General features: G+C 50.6%; 1 protein-coding gene and 1 pseudogene across 1 annotated transcript in view; both read right to left on the bottom strand.

Annotated features, from left to right (window-relative positions):
* Positions 1-1,419: 1,419 nt before the first annotated feature.
* On the bottom strand, positions 1,420-2,558 carry LOC110574708 (annotated as a pseudogene).
* A 17,382-nt stretch (positions 2,559-19,940) lies between these two features.
* The window catches only part of PADI3 (peptidyl arginine deiminase 3), a 28,150-nt gene continuing 22,937 nt past the window's right edge, over positions 19,941-25,153 (bottom strand). The window contains exons 14-16 of the mRNA XM_021683497.1: positions 24,385-24,464; positions 21,749-21,874; positions 19,941-20,251 (exon numbers count right to left, since the gene is read on the bottom strand). Coding sequence (XP_021539172.1) covers positions 20,018-20,251; positions 21,749-21,874; positions 24,385-24,464 — 440 coding nt within the window. The 3' untranslated portion in view covers positions 19,941-20,017. The remainder of the gene's footprint in view (positions 20,252-21,748; positions 21,875-24,384; positions 24,465-25,153) is intronic.

Below are 25,153 nucleotides of genomic sequence, written 5' to 3'. Positions count from 1 at the left end.
ACTTCAAGCAGAAAATCGGGAGTATGTCTAGATCATCCAGATTCGGAGAAACTGGCAAATCTTTCCCCCCACTAAGGTGTTTGTCTGAGTATACCATGCAGGTAGTGGTGGGGGTGGAGGGGTCCTCGCACCCTCTCTCTGCTCCCCCATCTCTGTCTGGCCCAGCACCTCTCTGCTTTTCTTCACAGAACCCTTGTAGGCTCTGGAAAGATTCATGGGCACGCAGGGTAACATCATGACTGACAGATGCCAGGCCCCACCCTGCACCATTTTTACTGTGCCCATTCAGGCGGACCCCACAGCAGCCTGGTGAAGGGAGGACACCCACTAGTCATCGATGGGTGAGCATCATGCCAGGGGGCAGAGACGGGAGGTGGGATGCAGGTCTGTCCGCATGGATAGCCTGCTAACTTCCACGATGCCATCTTTGAGGAAAGGAAGGGGACCCAGCCAGATGAAGGTCAGGGCATCTGCATTCCTTTTCTGGAGCTGGCTTCTACTCTGGCTTTGATCCCAGGTGCCCACATTCCTTCTCCAGCACCAGAATTTCTCTTGGGGACCATGAGAATGTCAGCACCCCAAAAACAGGGACTTTCCTTTGTATTCATGTCTATGCGCCTAGTACTTGAAGTAGTGTCTGGTGCAGAGAAGGTGCACAAGAAATACTGTATATTTTTTTTATATATATTTTTTTACTTTATCAACCTTTTTAAAAAATTTTTATTGTTATGTTAATCACCATACATTACATCATTAGTTTTTTGTTTCTTTGTTTTTTGTTTTTTGCAAGACAACAAATTCTTTTATTTGCCATTGAAAAGCAACGCAGGTATCCAGAGATAGGGTGTACTCTCTAATCTGACCTCCTCACCAGGGTAATGCCACAAAGGCTTTGTTGTTCAGTGGCTGTAGACACAGCAGCTTCTCAAAGAAAAAGAGGGTTTCCTACAAAGACTTACGTGAGCCTGACGGGGGAGAGGACAACTAGAATGGAAACAGTACGAGGGCACTCAGCTTCCCTAACCAAGTTCAATGTTGACACACATTTCCCTGCGGTAGAAATACCCGAATGTTACAGAGCTAAGACTATCTGCCTTTAACCCCTTTTCAGTATCAACAAAATCTGGGGATTCTTTTCAGGAAAGCGTCTGTAACTTTTGTTTAAGGAACAGGATGGCGATGGCAGATATTTAAGGCCATTTATCCATCAGCTCTGTCTTCCCCTTGACTATCTTACTTAATGCCTCCTACCTACCCAACTTAATGCCTACCTACCTACCTGTCTCTGATAGAGACAGACTATCTGACTTCAGGCTATTTCCAGGCCTCCCTTGAGAGGAAACACTGTGTACATAAGTTGATGGCACTGCTCTCCACACATTTTTCTCAGGAGTTCCACGGTCAAGGCAATGGTGACAGCTAGTCATCCACAGTGATGTTTCAGAAAAGGTATGCCATGGACTCCCCATTGTGGATTCTCCGAATTGCTTCAGAAAGAATCAGACTGATATCCACAGTCTTTATCTTGGGACACTGCAGCTTCTGCACCTCGTGAGGGACAGTGTTCGTCACCACCACCTCGTCAATGGAGGACTCCTCGATCAGGCGGGGGGGGGCCTCAGCAGACAGGATGCCGTGAGTGGCCATGACGTAGATCTTGTAAGCACCTCTCCCTTTGAGGATCTCTGCAGCAGCAACAAAACTTTCCACACCATCAATAATGGCATCCACTATGATTGCGATGCGCCCGCCAAGATCTCCGACTACGGTTATCAGTGGCTTCTCTTTGGCCATCATCAACGGCAACTCCAGACCCGGGTGGACAGTAGCATTTTTGACCATTGGGGAAGAATGGCGACCGTCATCCATGTCCAGCTCTGCACACTGGGCTTCTCCGTGGATCACAGCTAACCCCAGATGGAGTCTCTCAGCGTATGACTGGGCCCTTTTGGCAGCATCAGGAGACTTAGCCACAATGACTGCATTCCTGTAATTCGGAATTTCTTCCTGGATATACTAAAGCAGGAGAGGTGAGGCTCTAAGGTTGTCCACGGGAAAGCTGAAAAAGCCTTGCATTTCCTTGTGATGAAGATCCATAGTGATAATGTGAGTTAAACCTGCTTTCACCAGCATGGATGCCAGGAGCTTGCACACAATGGAACCCCTCTTCCTCATCTTGCTCTGCTTGCTGCAGGGGAAGTAAAGGATGACTCTGATAATGTTCCTGGCAAAGGCAGTCTTCAGTGCGTAGGCCATGATCAGTAGCTGTATTCACATCTCTGGGTATTGTCTGTATAATGAAAATATCTTGGCCACGAACAGACTCTTTTATTTCAACTCTTGTTTCTCCATTGGTCTCTTGATAGACCACAGATTTCCCCAATTCAGCACCAAGACGCTCAGTGATGCGCTTGGCCAGCTCGGTGCAGGCGGCCTGGAGTTGGCCGAGAAGACTCGGTAGCCGTTGCGGGTGGTGTTCATGGTCGGGCGGGCGGCGGGGCACGAAGGGTCGAGGATGCGGAGAGCGGGGGCAGCAGCAGCAGCAGCTTCTTGGGCATCGTCCGGCCTGCGCCCGGAGTGGCTCTGACCCAGGTGGTCGTGAGGCACGGGGTCTGGCTGGGGAAGGCGCCGAGACCCCAAGGACGGGAGGGGAGAGGCCCGAGACCCTCACGGTCCTCGTACCGGAGGCCGCCAAGGGCTGGGGCGGAACCCACGCTCGCCGCGACCGGCGTATCAGCCACCTCCTACATCATTAGTTTTAGATGAAGTGTTCCATGATTCATTGTTTGTGTAGAACACCCAGTGCTCCATGCAGAACGTGCCCTCTTGAATACCCATCACCAGGCCAACCCATCTTCCCACCCCCCTCCCCTCTAGAACCCTCAGTTTGTTTTTCAGAGTCCATCGTCTCTCATGGTCCCCCCTAAGGTCAGGAACGCTACAGGGATGCCCACTATCACCACTGCTATGTATTTTTTAATCAAAAACTGTTTAAGATACATCCTTTGCTCCATCAACCATTTGTTGAAAAGACTTTCCTTCTATTGAATTGCCTTTGCAACTTCGTCAAAAAATCAGTTGGCCATGGGGCACCTGGGTGGCTCAGTCGGTTAAGTGTCTGTCTTCAGCTTGGGTCATGGTCCTGGGGTCCTGGGATTGAGCCCCGCATTGCTCCCTGCTCTGTGGGGAGCTTGCTTCTCCCTCTCCCTCTTGCCTGTTGTTCCCCCTGCTTGTGCCCTCTCTCTCCCTCTTTCTTTCTCTGTCAGATAAATAAATAAACATTTTTTTAAAAATCAGTTGGCCATACTTTTGTGGGCTGGTTCTGGGTTCTCTCGTCTATTCTATTGATCTATGTGTCTATCCCCAACCAAGCGCAGACTTGATTACTGTAGTTTTATCTTGAAAACGGGTGGACTATTTGCTCCCACTTTATTCTTTCTCAAAAGCATTTTAGCTATGACCGTTTCTTTGTCTTTCCACATAATTTTAGAATAATCTTGCCTGTATCTGCAGAGACTCTCGCTGGGATTCTGTCAGTCACTGCATTAAAACCTGGATAGCAGTTTGCAGAGGATTGACACCTCACTATGCTGCATTTTCCAATCCATGAACACAGCGCTCCCCACATATTTAGAGCTTCCAGCATACATTCCAAGTCTTGTACATGTTTTGTTAAATTTCTACCTAAGTGTTTCATTTTAGTGGAGGAACTGTAGATGGTCTTGTATTTTTATTTATTTTTAAGTTTTATTTATTTATTTTAGAGAGAGTGCACACATGTGGCGGGGAGGGGCAGAGGGAGAGAGAGAGAATCTTAAGCAGACTCCCCACTGAGTACAGAGCCCAATGTGGGGCTCGATCTCACAACCCTGAGATCATGACCTGAGCCAAAACCAAGAGTTGGGTGCTTAACCAGCTGAGCCACCCAGGTGCCCCTGGTCTTGTATTTTTAATTTCAGTAACCACATGTTCATATTAAAATACAAGTGATTTTTATGTATTGTCTTGTATTCTGTGACCTTGCTGAACTCATTTGTTAGTCCTAGGAGGTCTTTTGGGTAGATTCCTTGGAATTTTCTACGTAGATAATTATGGCATCTGCAATTAGAGGCCGTTTCATTCCCTCCTTCCTGGTTTGTACGTCTTTTATTTCTTTCCTTGCTTTATCACACTGGCTAGAACTTCCAGTGCTAGGTTAGATAACAGTGGTGAGAATGGTCATCCTGGTCTTGGTCTCAATCTTCTGAGGAAATCATTCAGTCTTTCAACTATTAAGTATATTGTTAACTGTAGATTTTTTTTGTAGATGCTTTTTATCAGGTTGAGGAAGTGCTCCTCTATCTCTAATTTGCAGAGTTTTAATCATGAATGCCTACTGGACTTTTTCAAATGCTCTTTTGGCTTCCATTGATACAAGGGTATGATTTTTCTTCTTTAGCCTATTACGTGGTGGATTACATTGTTGTTGTTTTTTTAAGATTTTATTTATTTATTTGACAGAGAGAGAGACAGCGAGAGAGGGAACACAAGCAGGGGGAGTGGGAGCGGGAGAAGCAGGCTTCCCGCTGAGCAGGGAGCCCAATGCGGGGCTCAATCCCAGGACCCTGGGATCATGACCTGAGCCGAAGGCAGACGCTTAACCGACTGAGCCAACCAGGCACCCCTACACTGGTTTTTGTCGAGCAGAACACTGGGCATCTTGGCTACCTTATCTGCCAAGTGGGGGTAACAGTAGGACCTACCTCCTGAGGTTGTGAGACTTTTGCAAAATCATGTCTATTTCATGGAATTACTGCGGTGCTCAAACATTGTATGCAATAGTGTTAGGTACCCTAATTATTGGTAGTTTCAGAAGAGCTGTGTTTAGAATTGCTTCACCAATAATCAATGCTGGGGGAGGACACCCACTGCGCAGAGGAGAGCAAGATCATTGCAATGCCAGCCTCCAAAAATAGAAGTCCAAACACTTCTGCCCATGCATCTTGGAATCAGAATTACCAGGAAAAACACAACACAGTCAAGCACCCTTTTTTCACTTCATAGGTCTCAGGCAACTTTCTGTCCTGTACATATATATCTGATTTTTTTCTTCTTTCGTTCATATATTTAAATTGTAAAAGATGTATACAAAGCAAATCGTGCCTGGTTTAATCCTTTTCCATGGGCAATGATTACAATGATCACCCCCATTTATTGATTTTGCCATTTCACAGATCACTTCCTTTTGTAGCCAGATTTTTTTTCACATAATACAAGAGATATTTGTCACATGACCATAAAATCCTTTTAGGTTTCCTACATGGCATCAAATGGAGGTACCACAACTTTCCTACCCATTCCCAAATGCTTTCACATTTTGACCAAGCACGAGTCTCATTTTTTGCTAGTATGAATCCTGAATGAGCGTTTGTCTTTGAGCAGGATTACTTCCTTGTTTATTTTCCTAGAGGTAGAATTCCTAATACTTGAAACTGCTTTCCAAAGGATTGTGTGATCAAATCGTATCTGTATAAGCAATTATACAATCTCTATAAGCAATCATATCTGTATAAGCAATTTATTGCTCACTTCGTTCACCTTCCCAACAATCTTTTCGGGGGATTTTGTTTCTGCTATCCTGGTGGTGGTATTTTGTGTTTATTTAGTTCCTAATGAGGCTGATAGAAGTACCAGATGTGGGGCGCCTGGATGGCTCAGTCGATTAAGCGTCTGCCTTCGGCTCGGGTCATGGTCCCAGGGTCCTGGGATCGAGCCCCGCATCGGGCTCCCTGCTCAGCAGGGAGCCTGCTTCTCCCTCTCCCACTCCCCCTGCTTGTGTTCCCTCTCTCGCTGTGTCTCTCTCTGTCAAATAAATAAATAAAATCTTTAAAAAAAAAAAAAAAAAAAGAAGTACCAGATGTTTGCCATCTAGTTGCTGATGCTGTTGAGCAATTCTGATCAGGAGAGACATTAGGGAAGGAATGAGCTGGGAGCCTGAGCCCTGCAGGTAACTTGTGTCCTCACGGATTCATTGCTTTGCTTTCTTCTGGTTAGACCATGATTGCATCTCTCCAGCAGGGACTTGGAGGTTGAACCTGGAGCTACCTTAAAATAACATTGCCATATAAACTTGAACCTAGCACCAGTATAAAGTAACACCGACACCTCACATTCTTCTCAGGCTTGGGTGATATCTTCTCCAGAATTTGTATATTCACACCCAACCAGGAAGCCAAAAGCTGGGGCTCGGTGCCTCTGTTGCAGAGGTCTTAGCAGGGCCTGACTGCTTGGTGGCCGGCTCTTCTGGTGCTCTCCTTCCCAGTGCTCCGGACCTCTGAGGCGTCCCTCCTCACTAAGGAGGGTGGCGCAGGCGTCTTCAGCTGCCCCTCAAGGGCCCTGGGGCATGCCTCTCAGTCCGATCAAGTCCAGAGCCCAGGAGCCATAATGGAGGATGGTGAGGCATGGGGTTGTCACATGTCCTCGTCCTCATATTTTAGTGCTCTCGGCCTGTTTCTCGCTGCTCAGGGCCTCGGGAGGCTACAACACACTATTTGTGCATCATCTCTCTGTTCAATTTATTGAGCACTCACCGTGTGCCAGGCCCTCTTCCCAGGTCTTAAGGAATCCAGGCCTGGATTTTTCTGGGAGGTTCAACAAACCAGGAAGGAGGGAATGAAACGGCCTCTAATTGCAGATGCCATAATTATCTACGTAGAAAATTCCAAGGAATCTACCCAAGAGACCTCCTAGAACTAACAAATGAGTTCAGCAAGGTCACAGAATACAAGACAATACATAAAAATCACTTGTATTTTAATATGAACATGTGGTTACTGAAATTAAAAATACAAGACCAGCTCTATCCCAACATAGAGCTTCCTTAAGCACCTTAATGCAAAGAACGTTACAGTCCTGCTGTCCGCAGCCACCAACATAGATGAAAGGGGACCGAGCTCTGGGCAGACTCCAGGCTAAGCCACTGACATGCACCACCTCACGTGATCCTCGGGGCAACCCCACAAGGAAGGGAATTTGCAGGCAAGGAAATTGAGGCTCAAAGAACTTGAATGACTAGAGCAAGATCACCCAACTGGTAGTAAGAAAAGTCAGGATTTGAATCCAGATCAAGGTGGTTGCAAAGCCTTAATCTAACAAGGCTTTACTGGCCAGTTGTGGGGGGGAATAAAAGCTCTCAGCCTCTCCGGTCTTCTGATTTCCATTTATTCAACAGACATCTGCTGAACACCCCTCTGCGCCAGGCGCTGTGCCGGGCATCAGGGACACAGAAGGTAGAAGGGCCCTTGCCTTCAAGGAACGTGAGCCAAGAAGAGATCTCTCTCTCTCTCTTTCTCAGAATATGTATATTCTGGGACAAGGATTTGAGTACAAGTCGTTTACCTGGAAGGTGCAGGATACACTAGGAGGGAATGGGAAAGTGAGACAAGGAAGGGGAGCCAGTGAAGGTGTGTTAGTGAGCTGCTTACCATGGTTACCACTTGAGGCTGAGAGAGCTTAAGCCACTGGGGAGCGCTGGAAAGTGTGGGGCCCATGCCCCAAAGCTAGCCCACCCCAGCCAGCAGGGGGGCTGGGGCATTTACACACCTGTTCCCATCACTTACTGGCTGAGGGCTGCTCCTGGCGCATCAATACCCTGGCCTCTGGTCAGCAGGCTCTGGTGGGCAGAGAAGGCCTCAGGCATGCTGGTGCCAGTGCTGGTAACTGGAGGCCAGGTCTCCATGAATTGAAGAGGGACGGGATGGCGGGGGGGGGGGGGGGGGGCACTGACAGCATCTGCCACAGGGAGCCAGCTGGGGACACATCCTCCCCGAAAAGTGCACATAGAACACGTTGCATATAGTTTGATGGGTTCGTGGACCCCTGGGGCCCACCTGGGGACCCTGATTTAAGACCTCCACCACCTGTGACTCGTCCTTCCTCTTTCCCCCATGCCCACCCACCTGCCCCCACCAGGAGATAGTCAAGGCTTTCCTGACACAGCTGCCCTCCACCCACACACACTCAGGGACTCTTCCGGAGGGGGGCGGCTCAGTGATGGCATTGTGGTCCTGTCACCAGGGTGCAGGCGCCCTCCACTTCTCTGACCTTCGGGACTCCAGAGCAGTTGGCTCCCTGGCAGCCACCCCCGGGGGCCCTCTTCAAGGGGTGGCAAATCCTCTGCTATCTGCCTGCTGGAGGCGAGGATCTGCTCTTCTTCCGGCCAGTGGGGGCTGCGCTGCTGAACTAGACCCACTTGTGCATGCGTTCTGTGATTGCCTTTCTATCTGCCGGCATGACCTCGAATTGTGTAACTTATCACACATATGGAGGAGTGCATACACACACAATCATTTTAAGGAATAATAAAGTGAACGCCGTGGAAAACGACTTAAGAAACAGAAAGTCTTCGGGGCACCTGGGTGGCTCAGTTGGTTAAGCGACTGCCTTCGGCTCAGGTCATGATCCTAGAGTCCCGGGATCGAGTCCCGCATCGGGCTCCCTGCTCGGCAGGGAGTCTGCTTCTCCCTCTGACCTTCCTCCCTCTCATGCTCTCTGTCTCTCATTCTCTCTCTCTCAAATAAATAAATAAAATCTTAAAAAAAAAAAAAAAGAAATAGAAAGTCTTCAGTATCTTTGAAGCTATTTGGGGACCCCTCCCTCACTACATCTCCCTCACAGCCCTGAACTAACAATTAGACAAAATTTTCAGTCATCATTCCTTTGCTTTTCTTTATGGTTTTTATTGTGTTGGTTAGTTCTGTCTGGTTGGATCTGGGGTCAACGGAATCACACATCATTCCTTTGTGACTGGGCTTCCTTCACTCAAGGCCATGTTTGTGAAATGCATCCACGTGGCCGTGTGAGCCCTAAATTGGCTCTTCTTTGTTGCTTTCCAATATTCCATCGTATGAATGTCCGACGGTGTAGTTATCCGTCCCACTGGTGACGGGCATTGTTTGCAGTCTGGGGATAATCTAACTCCTGCTACCATGAATATTCATGTCTCTCGGGCACAGTGTAAGAGTTTCTGCAGGCATATTCCTCAGAGTTGAATTTCTGGCAGAGGGTGCGGCATTTTTAATTCGCTGCGTAGGAACCAACTGTTTTTCCAAGTGGTTGTGCCAATTTCATCCCCATCAGCAATTTGTGAGTGTTCCAATTGTTCTGCATCCTTGCTAACAGTTGCCCTTTACGTATTTATTTATTTTGGCCTATCTGGTGAGCGTGTAATAGCCTATCATCGCGGTTTGTTTCTGAATTTCCCCCACTACGAATGAGGCTGAATATCTTTCCAACTCTTTATTGGAGATGTGTGTTTTCTGTTTTGTGAAGGGCTTACTCATCGTTTTATCTTTTTTTTTTCCCGTGGGATTGTTTCTCTGTTTCTTATTTTTATTGAATGGTAGGACTTCTTTATATATTCTAGATAGTGGTCCACAAAGAGCAAAATGATAAAAGAAAGGAATGATTATATTAAAATGAAGAACTTCTACTTATGGAAAGACAGAGTAAGTGAATAAAAAAATAAACCACAAACTGGGAGAAAATAGATCTGTAATACATGTAAATGGTGATGTGGGGTTTATAAGCAACTCCTACCATGTGATAATAAAATGTCTGACCCTCTGATCTGGGTAGTTCATTCTCTGCATGAATTCTATATCGCCTTCATGACTATAGCTTTATAATGAGTCTTAATACCTGGGAGAGCACATTCTCTCATCTTGTCATCTTTTTTTTTTTTTTAAAGATTTTATTTATTTATTCATGAGAGACAGAGAGAGAGAGAGAGAGAGGCAGAGGGAGAAGCAGGCTCCCAAGGAGCAGGGAGCCCGATGTGGGACTCGATCCCAGGACCCTGAGATCATGACCTGAGCCGAAGGCAGACGCTCAACCATCTGAGCCACCCAGGCGCCCTCATCTTGTCATCTTAATGACTCACTTAGCTTAATGACTCACTTGGCTCTCTGCACTTCTATATAAATTTTAGAATCAGCCTTTACGTTCTACACACACACACACACACACACACACACAACCTGCAATGGTTATGACTGGGTTTGCATTAATTTATAGATCTCGGGGAGGAGTAACAACTTTTTTTTTAAGATTTTATTTATTTATTTGAGAGAGAGAGAGCGAGAGCGCACAAGCAGGGGGAGCGGCAGAGGGATAGAGAAGCAGGCTCCCCGCTGAGCAGGGAGACTGATACAGGACTCGATCCCAGAACCCTGGGATCACAACCTGAGCCGAAGGCAGACGCCTAACCCACTGAGCCACCCAGATGCCCTAGAGTACCATATGGAGCTTTCCATCCATGAACATGGCATCTCTCTGCATTCATTCAGACCTTCTCCAATGTTTATAGTTTTTTCATGTAGCATACCCCATAGAGATTTTTGCACATCTTTGGTTAGATTTGGGTTTTTTTTTTTTTTGGCTTTTGTTTTATTTTTTACTTTTTTAATTGCTATTATAACTGGGATATTTAACTTTTTAATTTTCTATTTACCTTTGGCATATAGAAATACAATTTATCTCTGTGCATTGGTTTTATAGCAATAGCCTTGCTGAACCCTCTTATCAGTTCTTATGGTTTGTAGATTCTTTTGGATTTTCTATATAATCATTCCTTTCCAGTCCTTAAAACTTGCATTTCTTTCTCTTGTTTTACTCTACTGCATGAAATTTCGGTTCAAGTCTGAATAGAAGTATTGACAATAGTGCTCTTATCTTGCCCTGACCCTCTGATCCTGCGAGAGTAGTTTCAGCATCCCCTCATTAAGTGTAATTGTTGCTGTGGGTTTCCCGTAGACCAGTGGTTCTCGAAGTCCAGCGGCACTGGGGTTACCCAGAGAGCTCATTAAAATGCAGCCTGCTGCCCCCCTCCACACCCTGACCCCAGAGTTTCAGATTCAGCAGGTCTGGGAGGGGCCTGAGGGCTTTATTTTGGACAAAATGCTGCTCTGGGGACCACACCGTGAGAAGCGCGGTTGTAGCTATTTCTTTGTTGGGTTAAAGGAGCTCCTTTTGATGCTTAGCTTAAGTTTTATTTTAAAGTCATACACGGAAATTTTATCAGCTGTTCTTTCCCAATTTAGTGAGATCACTGTGTAAATTGTTTCTGATTTATTACTCTACTGAATTGATTTTCTAAGGTGAAACTCGGCATTCCTGGGATCCATTTCATTTGATCTGATAGTGTATCCTTTTTGAATTTCATTTGCTAAGGTTTTGCTTATAATTTTTGTATTTACGAATTCGTGGCTTCATCGACAGGTGTCTTTTTTCCTGCTGTCCTTGTCAAGTACAGATTAAGTGCTAAAATGCAGGCGTTATTGTTCTGCCCAGATCATTGTATTTACGTCATGCTGCATTGTCCATCTGCCTTGCTTCACTACTAATTTGCGAGCTTCGAGAAGGTGGGCACCACACCTGCTCCTTCAGAACCTGCCACTGAGCTGGACACACAGCAGGGATGATCGTGCCCATATAAAACAGGGGCGAGGATTAAGTAGCCACTGTCAGGAGGATGAATAAGACACGAATCCTGCAGGGGGTGGAGAATGGAAAGCAAAAAAATGAACATTGGCAGGGTGCTCACAGTCTGCCAGGCACGGCTCTGGTCCTCAGACAATCCTGGAAGATAAGCATCGTTTGCATTTTACAGATGAGAAACGGAGGCTCAGACTTAGGAGATCTCTCATCAGGTCTGCTGCTGCAGGGGTTGAGGGCATTGACCGCTCCATGTCCTCTTATAAAGACCCACGTGTGGGGGGGGGGGGATCCTTTGGCATGCTGCCTTCCTCCTGATAATGAGAAGGAGATGGCTGGTTCTGCTTCCCTTCTTGCATGGGCTGCTGGGAAGCTCAGATCCTAATTCTGAGCTTAACCATGCTCATGAGCTTGGTCCCCACCATCATATGTTTGTTCATCCTTTCCTGTAGCCTTTATTTCTTAAAATCTTCCAGCTTTGGTGTCTCTATTTTTCCTCTATTTTTTAATTATCAGGTTGCTGACTGTTTCCATATGATAAATGGTCTCAAATCCCTTGAGGAATAATTCCCGTCAAGAGAAAAAAAAAAAAAAAAGAAGTAACTATCATGAATGAGCACCCTCTTGGGTAGTGTTACTCACATAAAAACTCATTTCTGAATCATGCCCCGTCCAGCCCTGCTCAGGTCCCTGCTTGCCGGAGCCCTGGGAAGTCCCTGGGGCAGCTATAATTTCAGTGATTGAGATGTTTCAGGTTAAGGTAATTAATGTTGAGATGCAGTTTCTCAGGATGCTGAGACATATAAAGACCCAAGGAGAGTTCAAAACCGAAACTATGGAGTGAACTTTAATGCTGGTCTTAAACTCTTCAAAGATAGCATTGGTTCAGAGAGTTGGCTTAACAGTGCTTTCTTTTCATCTGCTGGGTAATCACACACACACACACACACACACACACACACACACCTGTTGAGCACTCACACCAACACCACTCACCCTGGATTTTTCGAGTCTGCTTTCCTTTCTAGGAGCTCCAAGGGTGACTCCTGCCCCGATATGCATCAGAAACCATCTCAAATCCTTCCCACCAACGTAACAAGAAAATGCTGAGAAGCAGGAGGCTCTGGTCCGGTGCCCAGGCGGGGGCGGCCTTGGAGGAACAGGGAGCCAGCCCCCCTCTGCCCCGGGCCTCATGAAAACTTGCCCCCTGCTTATTCAGCCTTAGGTCATCAGGGGGCGGCTACTGACATATCGTGGTGGGCAAACGGGAGACACCCCAGCCCACCTACCTCCCGGTGGGCAGAGGGTACTTGGATCTGCCGTGTTCATCAAAGCTTTGCTGTAGCCAGACTTCTTAAGTGTCCAGCTGTAACCTTAAAAAAAAATGCTTATTATTAGGAAAAGGTAGGTAAGAGACTCCTTAGGTGGCAGTGCAGAAAAATCAAGGCTTTAGAGCCAAACCACATCTGTCTTTTAAGTTATTCCAAGTTATCGCTCCCCATCACAGAGCTGCCATTTACTGAGGGCTAGGCACTTGGCTGAGCACTTTAGACAATCTCTTACACTGCTCAGGACACCAGCTGAGATAGGTGCTAGGACTACCCCCATCCTACCCATGAGGAAAGCCAGGTTCAGAGAGGTTAAGTCACTTGCACAAGGTCACAGAGCTGGCAGTGGCCATGCCAGGAAGCCCACCCTGGCAGCCTGGCTCCCCAGCCCCTGCTCTTAACTATGCCACAACCATTGCCGCTTATGTCCTGGGTACATAGTACGTGCTCAATAAACACCTAACAGGTTCAAGGAAAGTGTCCATCCGCAGAGCTCCCAGGGGGCTGAGCAACGGGCCAGGAGAGGTTGACAAGGAAACCTCAGCCCCCATCCGGGTGGGCACACCAGTTACTGCAACAAAGAGGGAAGCAGGAAGGACAGAAAGACGCACTGCCCCACACACCTTCATCTGTCACCAGGTCCTCAGCGCGGGGCTTCTGTCTGCTTGCACTGAAGGAACCCTTGACTCACTAATCTCTGTCTGGGAAGCCACTTACTGTGCCCTCCATCCGCAGGCGAGGTCGGGAGCCGTGGCTCGGCTGGGCCCCGGGGGGATGGGAGGAAGGGCCTGCAAACTCACTGCTGGGACCTGGGAGGTCTCTTCGCTGAGAGAGATTTTTCTCCCACACTGCTCTCTTTCTCCCCTGGCTCTGAGGAGCTAGCGGGCAGCAAGGAATTCCTTTTCCCTCGTCCATCATGTGGTCACGACTTGACAGGCAGCTGCCCCAGCAAGGACTGTGTTCCCAGAGTCCCTTGCACCCCCAGCAGGTGCTGTGTTCCCACGGTGATGTGGGTCCCTGATGTCGTTTCTCCTGCCTCTCTCTTCTCTTTTCTGCTCGCTCAAGGCCAATGTCCAGGGTGACCCTGGAAACCACAGGGGCCAGACGGCAGAGCCTCCATCAGCCTGGGTCCCTGAGTGTCTGTGTGGAGCAGATCTCTCCAGTCCACCCCAACACACACACACACCTGCACACCTTAGACTGTCGGCACGAGAAGAAATAAGCAGGTGCTGTGCCTGAGCCCTTACACGTGTTAGAGCTGCTGGCCTCCCCGAACACATACTTGCCCCCAGACTGGTCCTTCCCCTTTCTTCTCCACGCATCACCATTCCCCCAGTTAATGAGGCTACAAACCTTCTAGATTTATGTTCTAGAGGGACTCATGAGACATCTGCAGGGACGGTGATAGCACCATTGTTTGTGACAGCCAAGCACGGAAAGCGCCCAACACCCACTGACAGGAAAACATCAGTTCCATCCACAAAACGGAATCCTACACAGCCGTGGAAAGGAACGGATGCTGGGGACGTGCAGCCTGAGCGAATCTCGCCAACGCGGTGCTGGACGAAAAGGGCAAGTCACAGAATCATGCCGGGACTATGGTCGCGTGCTATAAACTCTAAAAACAGGCAGCGCTAACCAGGAGGCAGTCCCGAGGTGCTGCTGTATGTGGTACGATTACAAAGAGGGGGAAGTGATGATAAACCCAAGGTTCAGGTCAGTGAGAAGCCCTGGGTGCGGGAGAGGAGTGGGACCGATCACCCCACAGGACTGCAGAGGGGTTTGGACTGCTCTCTTTTTAGAAAAAAGTTCTGGGGCACCTGGGTGGCTCAGTCGTTAAGCGTCTGCCTTCGGCTCAGGTCATGATCCCAGGGTCCTGGGATCGAGCCCCACATTGGGTTCCCTCCTCGGCGGGAAGCCTGCTTCTCCCTCTCTCACTCCCCCTGCTTGTGTTCCTGCTCTCGCTATCTCTGTCTCTGTCAAATAAATAAATAAAATCTTTAAAAAAAAGAAAAAGAAAAAGAAAAAAGTTCTGTGCTGACTACACGGGCTTTCATTTCATAACCAATGCTTTAAATCCTACAGAAACATTATAAAGACTCCATTGTACCCATGGTCTACTGCGTAGTAGTTCGTGAAGGAGACAAGCCTGGAAATCTGCAGTCACTCGTGACCTGCCTCTCTCCAGTCCCCCGGCCTTGCCCATCAGCAATCTCGTTGCTTCTGGTTTCACACAAACAGTGAACCGAGCGCAGTCGGTTGGCTGACAGCGAGCAGCCTTCCGACCTGTGTCTTTGCTCCCCCACCGTGTTTCTTTTCTTTTTTTTTTTAAAGAATTTATTTATTTATTTGACAGAGAGAGACAGAGAACACTGCGAGAGAGGGAACACAAGCAGGGGGAGTGGGAGAGAGAGAAGCAGGCTCCCCGCCGAGCAGGGAGCCCGATGCGGGGCTCGATCCCAGGACCCTGGGATCATGACCTGAGCCAAAGGCAGACGCTTAACCGACTGAGCCACCCAGGCGCCCTCCCCCACCGTGTTTCTTACCCCAAAATCCCTTCCCCATCTAGAGCATTCTCAAAGAATGTAGACCAAATCACGTCACACCCAGCTGAGAGGGTTTCCCCCTGCCTCAGAGCCACAGCCAAGCTCATCCCTGTGGCAGAGGTGGGGCCCTCCCTTCTATCCCAGCACCCTCCATGGCAGCTCGCTCACTCCATGCCCACCTGGAGGCCTTGGACCGGGTTCTAGAACACACACAGCCAGCTCCCACTCAGTGCCTTAGAGAAATCCCTCTGAGTCAGTTGGGATCGTTCCCATTCATTCTTGTTAAATGACAGTATAATTGTCCAAGGTGTGGACCACACCAGAACTCAAAGACACCCTCTTGATAAATGTTCACACTGTGTCCAGATGTTTTGCCGTGATGAACAGGAAATAGTTGGAATTTTAACCCAGAACCACGAGAACCATCAGAACCATCTGGGAAGCCTTACAACATCCAGATAGCTATAGGCCCAGGGATTTGGCTCAGGAGGCCTGGCCGGATGGGTGGGGGTGCCCAGACATCTGTATTTTTAATGACTCTCCCAGGAAATCTTGTGTGTGCTCTAAGAACCCCTGGCCCTACAAGAAAACTTGAACGTAGCAGCAACCGTCTAGTTGTTGGAGGTGCCACCACCCCCTGAGCGGTGTGGGATCCCAGGCCCCCCGAACTTGCTGATTCTAGGCAGTGGACAGGAGTGCCAGGCAGGAGGGGAGGGGCAGAGAGGCTTAGGAAGGCGATACAGCCTGGGTCACTGATGCTCTACCCTAGCTGCTCACCAGAATCACCGCGCAGCTCTGCGCAACATCCCAACATCCAGCAGACCCTCCCAGGGTGGAGACTTCGCCCCTAGCAGAATGCAGGAATGAGGAGCTCTCCACACAGCAGGGGCCTGAGGAGAGCCTGGGGAGGTTATACAACAACAGGCAATGTTCACTGAGCACTCAGTACGTGCCAGGCACTTCTCACGGAAACCACGTGTAAACTCTATGAGGTGGGCACAATTATTACGCCCACTTCACAGAGGAGAAAACAGACCCAGAGAGGTTCAGAGCTGAGAAGTACCAGTTCAGCATCGGATCGTCCGCCTCCAAGGCATGTGGCCTTTCCACTGTACTGAGCTGCTTTGCCCGCAGGCTGGGGTGTGTGGACACTCTACCCCGTCCTGCCCACCCCCAAGTCAAACCCTATAGAAGGGGAGAGGGGAAGGGGAAGGGGCAGTGTGTTCCGAGGTGGGCATGGTAGGGCTCTGGGAAAAGCGGCCTCCTCCTCACTCACCCCACTCCACACCCCTAGCCCGTTCTGGTCTTCTTTTCATTCCATCATGCCACAGATGCTCCCCTACCTCCGGGCTTCCTCCTGCGCCCTTGCCTGGAAGCCTGTCCCCTTGCTGGCCCATCCGTGAGATTCTTCAGTCTCAGCCCAAATATCCCTGCTGCTGGGCGGAGTCTGTCACCCGGCTAAAGCAGGCCCCACCCCTAGTCCCTGCTCCTCATGCCCTGCTTCACGGCACTCGTCACAGTTTCTACTGATCTGGTCTCTTTACTTGCTACCTCCCTAGATATAAACTGAGGTTAGAGATTTGCCCCGGCAAACAGCAGATGCTCGTTGAATAGGTTTGGAATGGATGAAGAATACGCAAGGGTGCTGGAAAAGCTTTTGCTGGGGTATAAATAGCTGGCCCAACCTAGCAGCCACCTCCAGCCTCCCTTAGGACACCCATCCTAACCTTCCCAGGGTCAAGGCTGACCTCTGTGTCAGAGAAACCGTAGTGTGTTGTGGGGGAGGGGGGCTTCCCCCACGAGAACCTAGCCCTCATCCTGGTCCTCCTGGGGGTCTAAGAGAGAACCAGGCCCTGGAAGGGAGCACCCAATGCAGCCCTGGGCCTCAGGTTTGATGAAGAAACCCCCAATGCTCTTAAGAGCCACCAGCCTGAACTCATGAGATCCCAGGTTTCAGCCTCATGTCACCAGGGGTCCGGGACTAAATACCAGTCCTGGAGAGAGGGTCCACCGATGACATCTTTCTCCTGCTGACCCCCTGATACTCATCAAGGAGCCGAGCTGGATTTCAGAGGGGACATGTGTGCTCCAGCTCGTGGAGACCAGGAAGCCCAGTCGGGAAGCCTGGCTGGCCATGGTAGGCAGAATAATGCTCCCTCCGCCCCGCAAAGATGTCTGCATCCTAATCCCCAGAACCTGCGAATATGTTATCTCACGTGAACAAGGGGAATCAAGGTTGCAGGTGGAATTGAGGTTATGAACAGCTGACTCAGAGATGGCCAATTAGCCTGGCTTATCCAGGTGGGCCCAATGTAATCACAAGGGTCCTTATAAGTGGAAGAGGCAGGCAGAGGAGTCAGAGAAATAGCTGGAGATGTCCCATTGCTGGCTCTGGAGATGGAGGAAGAGGAGGTTGCTGGCCAAGAAATGCAGGTGGCCTCTAGAAGCTGGAAAGGCAAGAGGACAGATTCTCCCCTAAAGCCTTCAGAAGAAACACAGCTCTTCTGACACCTTGACATTAGCCTAGTGAGACCCATTTCAGACTTCAGATCTCCAGACTGTAAGATAAACTCGTGTTGTTTTAAGCCACTACAGTCTTGGTCGTTCGGGACAGCAGTGGTGAGCAACAACTACACCAGCTCTATCCTTCCCTGTGTGGACAGGCGAGCGCCATGGTAGGTGGCCCAAATGAGAGCTTCTTTTGCTTCCTCTCTGCCTGGGGGTCAGGTTCCTGGGGCTGTTCAGTGGTGCCACCCACACCAGCCTAAAGCACAGGAGGCAAACTGGAGAAGCGACAAGTTTCCAGGGCTTTCTGTTGGGACCAGCCGGAAGCCATCGGGCGGGGTGGTTGGAGAGAAAAGCCTGCTTGCAAACTTATCCCAGTTCTCTTGGTTTTCAGCACTTGGCTTCTAGAAAGTCATATGCCCCACTGCAAACCCTTTTAAAAAATAGGATTTAAAAAAAAAAAAAAGGATCTTCTCAGCATCATTATTTGGACCAGCTTCCCTTGGAGGTGGGCTTATTCTGATAAAATCTGGCCACGTAGGGGCATTGGGAGTCTGGTCTGGAGAATCTAAGTAAATCGTGGTGAAGAGGGGGCTTGGGGGAGAGGCTGTCGCACCTGCTTTAACCACCCAGAAGAAACCCAGTCCTGGGGCCAGCCTGAGTGTGTTTCTGTTTTACACCTTGGTGGGGGGTTGGAAGGATTCCGAGCAGGGGGCGTGATTTCCTGAGGCTCCGAAGCAAGCCCATCTGGCCTTTTATGGGGTGGCCGTGGCCTCCCATGGGCAGGAAGGAGGATGCTGAGAAGGGTACACAGCGCCCCATGCTCCACACACTTTAGCTTCCCCCATTGCCACACTCATGATACAACCTTCCGGCCACAGCCCAGACCCTGGCCCTGCTGCACTCACTTGGCCCTGGCGGCCTGGCCCTTGACTCCCAGGCTTGCATGTATGTGGGCTGTATTGCCGCAATGGTCCACGGCAGCCCTAACTCATCCTGTGGTCAACACAACCTCACCATCTTACCAACATTTGGGCCTGTCTGCCCCCAATTCTTCACATGCTTCAGCTGCAAACCACTCCTCTGTTCTATCATGTTCTAATCCCAAAGCAGGGCCAAAATTAGACCCAAACCATTCGTGTTGCTGTAGATTTATTAGCCAGTGATAGAAACCCAGCTGGACCCATACAGAACACATATGTAACTGGCACACATCTGGAGGAAACCTCCCACCCCTCGCCCCCTCCCCTGGCAGTCAGAGCATTTCATTCCCAGAGCTGGCCCACTGTGAGCTGTCTCGGTGGATCTGCCCCTCTGGGCCCCCTCTCCTGAGGCATGGCAGGACATGGAAATGTTGACCAGAGGGCAACAGAAAGTCTAGGACTGATTCTCCCCTCCTGCAGAGAGAGGTCTGGGGCCAAGGAAGCATCCTATGCATTATGAAGGACATCTTTCACCCTTGCACCCATAGGCTTCCCCAAATCCAAGAATTCCCCACATACTTTCATCTCTGGGGCATTTATAAGGCTAAGGGCCAACAGTCATTCCTTCAACACACATCTAGAAAGGACCAACTATGTGAAAGTTCATGCTGGGCACTGGGTAGGGTAGAGAGTTCAGCATCTGGTCAGAAGCTTGGCAGGTAGGCTGATGATCCAACCTTGATCTACATGGACCACACCTCCTTCCCTCTGGGGGAAGCTATGTGTAGACTCTCTCCTGGGTAGAGGGATCTGACTTTAAGGCTGTTCCCCTGCAGAGTGAGAGGGAATCAAACCCAAGCAGAATTGTGGGTCCTTCCTCCATTAGGACACACAGGCCAAGATGGCAGATGAGACACATGGTTGTTTCTAAACCCCAAAGTAAATTCAATCCCAAACAGAGGATTTGGGGATGGGAAGGGGGGAGTTTGGAGGAATCCCCATGGGTCATGTTGATCCTCATGAGAGGCCACAAGAAGTGAGGTCTTTCTTCTTGGGAGGCCAACAAGAATCAAGTCTGAGAACCAAATGGGTTGCAAGTGAGATATGAACACTTCTAGGGAAAAGGCTTCTGAGAGAGACAGTCCCCTTCAATGTGCTATCTGGAACCTTGGGGTCTCTTGATACTTATTGTTCAGGACCGGCCCATGTCCCACCCCAGGGGGAGAGGATGAGGGGGACCGGCTCAGGGCACCATGCGCCACCACTTGAAGGAGAAGGGCTGCCGGCGCACGTTGGTGCCGCAGTGCACCTCCCCGTGCAGCGTGTGGTACGGCGTGAAGTCGTCGATGAAGGTGCAGTGGAGGCCCAGCGGCTCCAGCAGGGACCGCACCTTCTCCTCCAGGCAGCATTGGCCATTGATGATGGGTCCGAAGGGCTTGGGGATGCCCAGGTGCTTCCCCAGCACCAGCATGTTCACCTGCAAAGAAGCGGGGTCCCAGCTCAGGGGCAGCACTTCATCATCAGATCCGCCTCAACACCTGCACCACACCTGGCAGAACCTGCGTCCGTCTTGCGGGCAGCCCTGAAAACAGCTCCTCATACTTGCACGCAGGGGGAGAGGCACCTGGGCTGGTGAGACTCTAGCCAGCTGTGCCATCCCATGGGAGCAACCACAGAGCTCCTAGGGACAGCTAATTTCTCTGGTGACGACCCTCCTTATGAGCGGACTCTGGTGGCTGCCATGTTTGTGCGGCAGAATCCCAACTTCCTGGGTTGTAGTTGATTGGACCAGCGCAGACATCTGACCCAAGCTGGACCAATCAGATTCTCTCTCCCTGCGGTATTGGAAGTTGACAGAGTGGGCCGGTCCAGTGGATCTCTGCCTGTGTCTGTATGTGTGGGGGGCTATGCTGCATTAAACCTCCTGCTCGGGCTAAAGCCGGCTGGGGTGGCCCTGTTTTCTGCAAACACTGGAGGCACTTACATAACTGCAGATCCGCCTTAAAATGCAGGAAGGAAGGGGAAATCGAGTTTTGCAAATGGGGAAATCAAGGAGGACAAAAGGTTAGCCAGACAGGGGATGGGAAATGGGGGGATGAAGCAATGGTGGGTGTGGACAGGCCCCCTGTAAGGCTCTGATGATGGGCGAGTTGAGTTCCTCTGCGGGGTGGAGGTGAAGAGGGGCTGGAGGAGGGGAAGGGTGGGGAGGAGAGTTGGGTCATCTACAGTAGTGCTACTCAAAGTGTAGTCCTCCGAGAGCAGCCTCTGCACCACCTGCTGAATCAGAACCCATGGGATGGGGCCCCAGCAGTCCAGATGTTCCGGAGGCAAAGCCCTCAGGCCTCAACCAAAGGCCACCTCTTCCACGAAGCCTTCGTGGATCTCCAGGCCTACCTCTCAGGCTGGAAGTGCTTTGTCCCACCTCTCAACTAGCACATGACTTTATTATACGAAAGAGACCCTTGAGTGGGACACATCCTAAGGGAGGTGAAGAGAGTTTCCCTCCCACTAGATTAGAGTGGAAACTCCTTGAAAGCAGGGAGCAGCCTTAATCGTTTCTCTGACAGTGTACCCTGAATACATGGGGGATGGGTGAACAGCTATGAGCTGGGACAGAGGGGGCACAAGGGGTGTCTGAGCTCCCAGCTGATACTGCATGCTGTGCACACATGACCTTATGTGGTCATTGCTTCACTCCACAAATATCAAGTGGGTCCCTGGGGGAAGGGAAGGGCCCTTCCCTGATGGCCCTTGAGTAAGGGGCTTGGCCAATGAGCCTTCTGTAGTGACCAGGACAGTCAGCCAACTAGAAGCCCATCTGCTGGCCATCATGGGACCCCTGATTCTCTCTGCCACCCCCACCAGCCACCACAATCCCAAACATGGCAGTGACCAAACGTCTTGCCCTGCTAGGGAGCAAAAGCTTGGAGCCTAATTTGATGAAACAGATTTAAGTCATGAAAGGTGGCCTCACCAAGTCAGGGAAGAAGGCCACCGCCTTTCTCCTCTCAGTCTTGAAGAGCTGGGGGATGTCGATGATGTCCTGCTCAGTCAAGCCCAGCTCCCGCTTCAGCACCTCCCGGTTCCAGTCGATGCAGCTCTAGGGGGGTGGGTTGAGTTGGAGAGACCTTTCCAGTGGATTTTGGGGGGATCCAGGAGGTCATGTCTAGTTAAGGAGACAGGCTGCCCAACTGCCCATGGGCCAGCTCTCCACACAAACCTTACCTCTGTGTCCCTTTGTCAAAACACACCTGTTTTGGGTCCCACCTCTCACAGTCCTATACCACTAACCGGGCTAGTTCCAGAGTGTTCCACAACATTCTGTTTTTGTGAGTGTTCCAGAATGTTCCATCTTTCGCCCTCTTCCCTTCTTCACATCCTTCACGCCTTAGGGGGCTCTCCTTCAGTCTCATGGTTTAAAACACCATCTACACACAGACAACTCCCACATTTCTATTTCCCAAATGCTTTGTAGACCCACCCTCTTTCCTGATCTCAGATTTGCACATACAACCACCACTTTGCCTCTTCACCTGGATGGCTAATTGGCACATCAGATATAACATGTCCAAAGACAAACTCTTCATTTCTACACGCGCCCCCCCCCCTCCCCGCCCCACCAGGGTCCTTCAGCTCTATGAACGCAGCTAGCTGCTCGAGCCTAAAGCCTTGCTGTGGGGCCCGTGCCTCCTTCCCTCTCACTTCACACCCATCTTCAGCAAGTGCCGTGGGCTCTACCTCTAAAACATATCCCCAGTCTGAATTTCTTCCCACCACCTCCACTGCTCCCACCTGGTGGACAACCATCCCCTGCCCATGCCCCAGCCTGGTTGACAACTTCCTAACCAGTCTCCTTGCTTCTTCTGCTTCCATGCCCTGTGGCAGCCAGCATCACGTTCCTCGCGGACCTCCAGCTATGAGGGTAGACTCGACCAAGGGCCTTGCTGCCTGGCTCTGGTTCTGAAATCCCAGGGCCACACCTCCCACCAGTTGCTAAGAGCCAACGGTGAGTGCAACAAGGATACTAAGGCAGACCTATGGCCATCTTTGGCTTGCGGAATCTCCCACAGCCTTGCTGAACCTGTCTGAGACTGCATGGTGGTATGGGATGCTTCCCTCAGCCTTCCTTCCCTCTCGCCCACTGAGGGTCCGCTCTCCCAGTTCCCTCCAGCTCCCTTCCTCTTCCTCACAGCTTCCCTGATGGGGCATGAGCACTGGACCGAGAGTCTGGAGCCCTACCTTCTAGTCCCTTCTCTTCTGGATCTCAGTTTCCCTGGAGTGAAGTGAGGCATGGGTTCGGGTGCCTCTAACTTTCACTCGTCTGGAGCGTTTACACACACTGACTCCTTTAATCTTCTCCACTTTATAGACGGAGACACAGAGGCAGAGGGAGGCCAAGTGTCTCTCTCAAGGTCACACACCTAGTGGGTGGTAGGGCTGGGATTTGAACCCAGCCTGCCGGGGCCCAGCACCCACAGGCTTAACCCCTTCACCTCAGCTCCAAGGTGTTGCCCCTCCTGATCAAGAACCTTCGCTGGCTCCCCATCACAGCCTGAATTTACCCTTGACCTCCTAAGGCTCCCCTGTGAAAATGCCCTCCCCTCGGACGTGTCTCCTTGTCCTTGGTTCCCAGGCACTGTCCCTAATAGGATCCCTGCATGTTTAACTCTGTCTTGGCATTTACTTCTTAGATGACAGCATGCTGGGTATTCTGTTTGCCCTTCTGGACCCTCCGTATACCTCCTCCTCTGCTCTGTGCCTTGGGAGCCTGGTCCTTGGGAATCAGGGGCTCCTGTGCCCACTGACTTCTGGCCAGGTGCAGCCAATGGGGCACTGCCAGGAAGTGGGGGGGTAGCAGAGTGCAGTTTGGGTATTTATTCCTATAGCTCCTTCACTGCCAAGTTACTGTGGGCTGGCCAGGAAGGTCACAGCTCCTGTCTCCAAGCCCTCTTTCCATGGTGACCTGTCCAGGTTCCAGTAACATGTCCCCTCCAGTAACATGTCAGGTCTAGGGGTGGTAACGACTCCCCTCTCCCTAACCTTACTGCACAGCCCCCTATTGATTTCCTCAGATCCTGCCTGCGCCTTTGTAAATATTCCCTCGATTAAACTATTCCAGTTATCCAGCTTGAGGTCCCACGTGTTTCTTGCCGGGGCCCTAATGTCACTACCCCCACCCCCTGCTATGAAATATTGATATATTCTCAACACAGCCGCAGAGCGATCCTTTCAGAGAATAAATCAGATCAGGTCCCCCCTCTGCCCACCTCCCCTAGTGGCCTCAAATGTCAAAGTCCTTGCAATGCCCTCCATCACTTGATGACCCAGCCTCCCCTCACCTCCCCAGAACCCCCTGGCTCATCCTTAAATATTCCATGCCCCTTCATTCTACCTCAGGGCCATCGTCTGTGCTCTTCCCTCTGCCTGGATGTGTGTCCTCCTCACATGCACACGGCTTACCCCTCATTTCTCCTGGATCAGAGGAGGGGTTGGAGCCTCTCTGTCTGGGCCAGTTCCAGCCTGGGCTTTCACGGACCCCGAGCCTCAGACTCCATCCCCATCGCCGTCCCCAGCCATGCCCACCTTCCCCTCACAGCCCATGGCCTGTACCTGCACGAACTTATTGTAACTGATGAGGTTTACGTTGGAGAGGACCTGGTTGATGGAGACAGTGTTGACTGGCTTATCCCCTGTGAGGGAGAGAGAGACGTTAGAGGAGGGGCAGGAACGACACCAGAGGTGAGGGTCACCACCGGCTCTGGGAGGCAGCCAGGCAGAGGTCAAGTTCACAGCTACTGGTCTTGTGAGTCAGTAGCTCTCTGGCCTTTCTAGACATGGGGTACGCACCACCCAGCAGCACTCGGCCTGGCCATGGCGCAAGCCTGGGGGTGGGAGGGGAGGGACGGATGGGTGGCTGAGCACCACACACCTTAGACCTCTATTTGAGTGCATTGGAAGTGGGGTGATGCTTTTCACTGGAAGCATCTGCCCCTTCTAGGACACTGGCTGCTGATCCCTCTTCTTTCCAGCTAGCGGTGGTAATGGGGCTGGGTCACCCACCCATCCATCAGCCCTGATGGACACCACTGGACCCTGTCCCTGCCCTCCACGAGGGGACTGCATGGCCAAGGGGCTCCCTGGAGGCCTGTTTCCGATGGGCTGGACCGGGAAAGGGAGGTTAGGCTCACAGTCCTCACAGCTGCTGGCGAGCTCTTGCCAGGGGCCGGCCCTGAGTTCGGTTCTCCCCATTCAACACCTCACTTAACCTCCCTATAACCCCACAAGGTGTGCATTCTCACCCTATTTTATGGACGGGCACATTCAGGCTCAGGGAGGCAAAAAGATTCACCTAGGACCTTACAGCTGGGAAACAGGGGGC

The sequence above is a fragment of the Neomonachus schauinslandi genome, chromosome 4, assembly GCF_002201575.2.
Source record: "Neomonachus schauinslandi chromosome 4, ASM220157v2, whole genome shotgun sequence".
Lineage (NCBI taxonomy): Eukaryota > Metazoa > Chordata > Mammalia > Carnivora > Phocidae > Neomonachus > Neomonachus schauinslandi.
Note: the sequence above shows the minus strand (reverse complement) of the source record. Positions and strands in the feature narration are given on the sequence as shown.